The sequence below is a fragment of the Hipposideros armiger genome, unplaced genomic scaffold (assembly GCF_001890085.2).
Source record: "Hipposideros armiger isolate ML-2016 unplaced genomic scaffold, ASM189008v1 scaffold_330, whole genome shotgun sequence".
Lineage (NCBI taxonomy): Eukaryota > Metazoa > Chordata > Mammalia > Chiroptera > Hipposideridae > Hipposideros > Hipposideros armiger.
The window spans coordinates 1,650,138-1,652,866 of NW_017731680.1; the positions used below are offsets into that span (position 1 = coordinate 1,650,138).

Genomic DNA, 2,729 nt, shown 5'->3' on the forward strand with positions numbered 1-2,729 from the left:
CTGGCCCTCAACGTGGGATCTGAACCGGGGCCCTGCTGCTCAGAGCTGGTGTCCCAAGCCAACTCTTAACCCACGCGCCACTTGGCGGCCCTTCTCCTTCTACTCTTAACCACACAGCACAGGCCTTTTTTTCCCCCCTGCTGTAAAATACTATACAATAGTCTAGTTTTTATACACACATGGAAATTTAAATTACATTTTTTACAATCAAGTAGACCTGAAAAACCTCACTTGTCAAGAACCACACATTGTTCCACCTAAGCTTCCTGGGAGCCATTCTAGGAGATTCTTGGCCTTTTCTCCTTCTCTTCTACTCCATCCAGCCTAAAGGAAACCACTGAGCTCCAGGCCCACACCAGATCCTCCCTATGGTCCCAGACCCGTTCCCTTTCCACATTCTTCCCACCCTATAGGAGCCCAAGTGCTTTCATATCTCCCAACATCCAAATGCTAAAGTGAACTCTGATGTTTAAGGACAATTATTGTTCATCTTTACAGTGAATTAACTCTGCTTCTCAAGGGTACTCAGGGATTGATTCAACTTTCTATCATCAGATGCTAGTACAGAGTTTGGCAGGTGAACAGGAAGCACATAAACTTCCACTCAACAAATGGAGCAATAACAACTTTACTGCAATTTTCCTAGGCCTGTTGGGCAGATTTCCTTCCGATCATAACACACATGCGACAAGAGGCTGGGATGATGGGCCAGTACCCACGCTTACAAGTGCTGTATTTATAATATGGGAGGAAACAAAGTAAGCTTAGTTATATCATTACAAAGTCCGTTAGGAAAACTAATAGGCTGAATTATTAGACTTCCTGATTTAAAAAGGGGGCTAGCAGTCTTGTAGGCAAGTTCATTTTCAATCAATAGAAGAGAGTAAAACTCAAGTTAATATATGGACAATACTGAATTAGAAAGAGGGTCCAGAAACAAGCCTTGATAGACGACTGTAAAGAAAAAAGCTGGACCCAGCATGAGACAAAATCCAGGAATGTACGTGTCTGCTAAATAAAAACTATAATGTACAAAACAAAAGAAACCAATTTTTAAGATCTGCTTGATATATTTGCCTTAAAAAGGGTTTCCAATACTAATTCCAGCGGTACCCTAAACCAGAAGTAAACTGATAGAAACTGACTTCACTTCAACATACTCATGCATTCCTAAACTTCCAGAAACTATTTAAGTATAAAGTACTTAATATACAAAACTATGGAAAAGATATTTTAAAAATAGTAACTTTGCAGAAGCCAAGTCTTGTACTTAGGGTATCTNTTCGTCTTCCCCTTACTCTCCCATCTGACCCACAGCATATCCTGTTCACCTTATTCTGAACCGTATCCTGAAGACCACCCACGTCTCCCTGTCCTCCTTTTCCATCTTAGTGCACACAACCACCCTCTCCTGGATTTTTACAATTGCTTCCTGGGTGGTTTCCAATTTTAATCAACTCTCCATATAGCAGCCAATTAATTTTTTTAAAATTCATGTTCTTTTTAAAAGCATAATCCAGATCTAGTCACTCACTAATTTAAAAGCCTCTAACAGCTTTCCATTATCCTGGATTAAAATACAAACTCCTTCATTTTGCTAAAAATCTTTTAACAAATTGGCTTCTGCCTACTTCTTTTGGCCTCATTTCTCCCTGTTTTGGCTCCTTGATCTACTTACATGTGCCTGCCACTTGATTTAAACTTCAGGCCTCTGCAGTAGCCATGCCTATAGTAACCAAGTTTTTCCCCCTTGTGGTCTCAGTTTACTATCCCTGACACAGTCTCCCTGACCACCCAGCCACTCTCCACCATCCCACCCTAGTTCTACCTCTCTACACAGCTCTCATCCACTTGTAATACTTGTTCTTCTGTCTGTTTCTCTCCTACTAGAACATGCGCTCCAGGAGATATTGTCTGCATGAGCACCATTTTACTCTGTGACACAGAGCAGACACGATAAATATTTATTGAATAAACATAGAAGATAGAGACCAGAAGAGGGAGGGGACGTGAGAATGTGTGTAAAATAAATACCCTGAAATACATCAGCAATCAAGGAGGGAAAGGATAACAGGAAACTCCCCCAGTCCCTTGCAATTTCACACCCTAGATTTTTCTTCCGGTAACAGAGTGAAGGTCAATGAAACTCAAGGCTCTGTGGATCAGAGCCAGTACTTGACCTTGCCACATAAGCTCCAGTGAATTCCAGACTTCTGAAACTATAGTGTGCTGATGCCCAGCTTTACGGCATTACTTGAGCTATTTCTCTAATCTAGCATGGCTGTCACTCTCTAGCCTCAGCAAGAAGTCCCATCTGACCTCAACACAAACACAGTCAGCACCCACCAATTTCCTCTTGGATTTCTTGGGCTACATAAGGTACTTTGTAGAGCAGAGAGAGGCTTTGGTTCCTTCGTTCTTCAATCACATGGAGATGAGTCATCACCTGGAAGTACAGTATGGCAGAGAGGCCTTGTCACCCAAACATCCAGCCAGGATGGACGTCCACACACGCTTCTGCAAAGGCCAGCTGAAAAGGCACTCTACAATGTCCAGCAAAGCTGCTGGTCAGAGGGAATGTACTGACTGCTGAAGTATAAGAATATGTTCAGACTGTGTGAGACCCCTCAGTGATCCTAGAATTTATCCAAAGTACTCCAAGTTAAAAGAAAACTTTAAAATTTTCACAAGCCATTTGATTTCATTTTCACATAAAGAACTTACTGGGC

The 2,729-nt window shown here is 41.9% G+C and overlaps 1 protein-coding gene across 1 annotated transcript in view; it reads right to left on the reverse strand.

Annotated features, from left to right (window-relative positions):
• APLP2 (amyloid beta precursor like protein 2) overlaps window positions 1–2,729 on the reverse strand; it is a 102,758-nt gene that overhangs the window by 11,656 nt on the left and 88,373 nt on the right. The window contains exon 10 of the mRNA XM_019660791.1: window positions 2,347–2,472. Coding sequence (XP_019516336.1) covers window positions 2,347–2,472 — 126 coding nt within the window. The remainder of the gene's footprint in view (window positions 1–2,346; window positions 2,473–2,729) is intronic.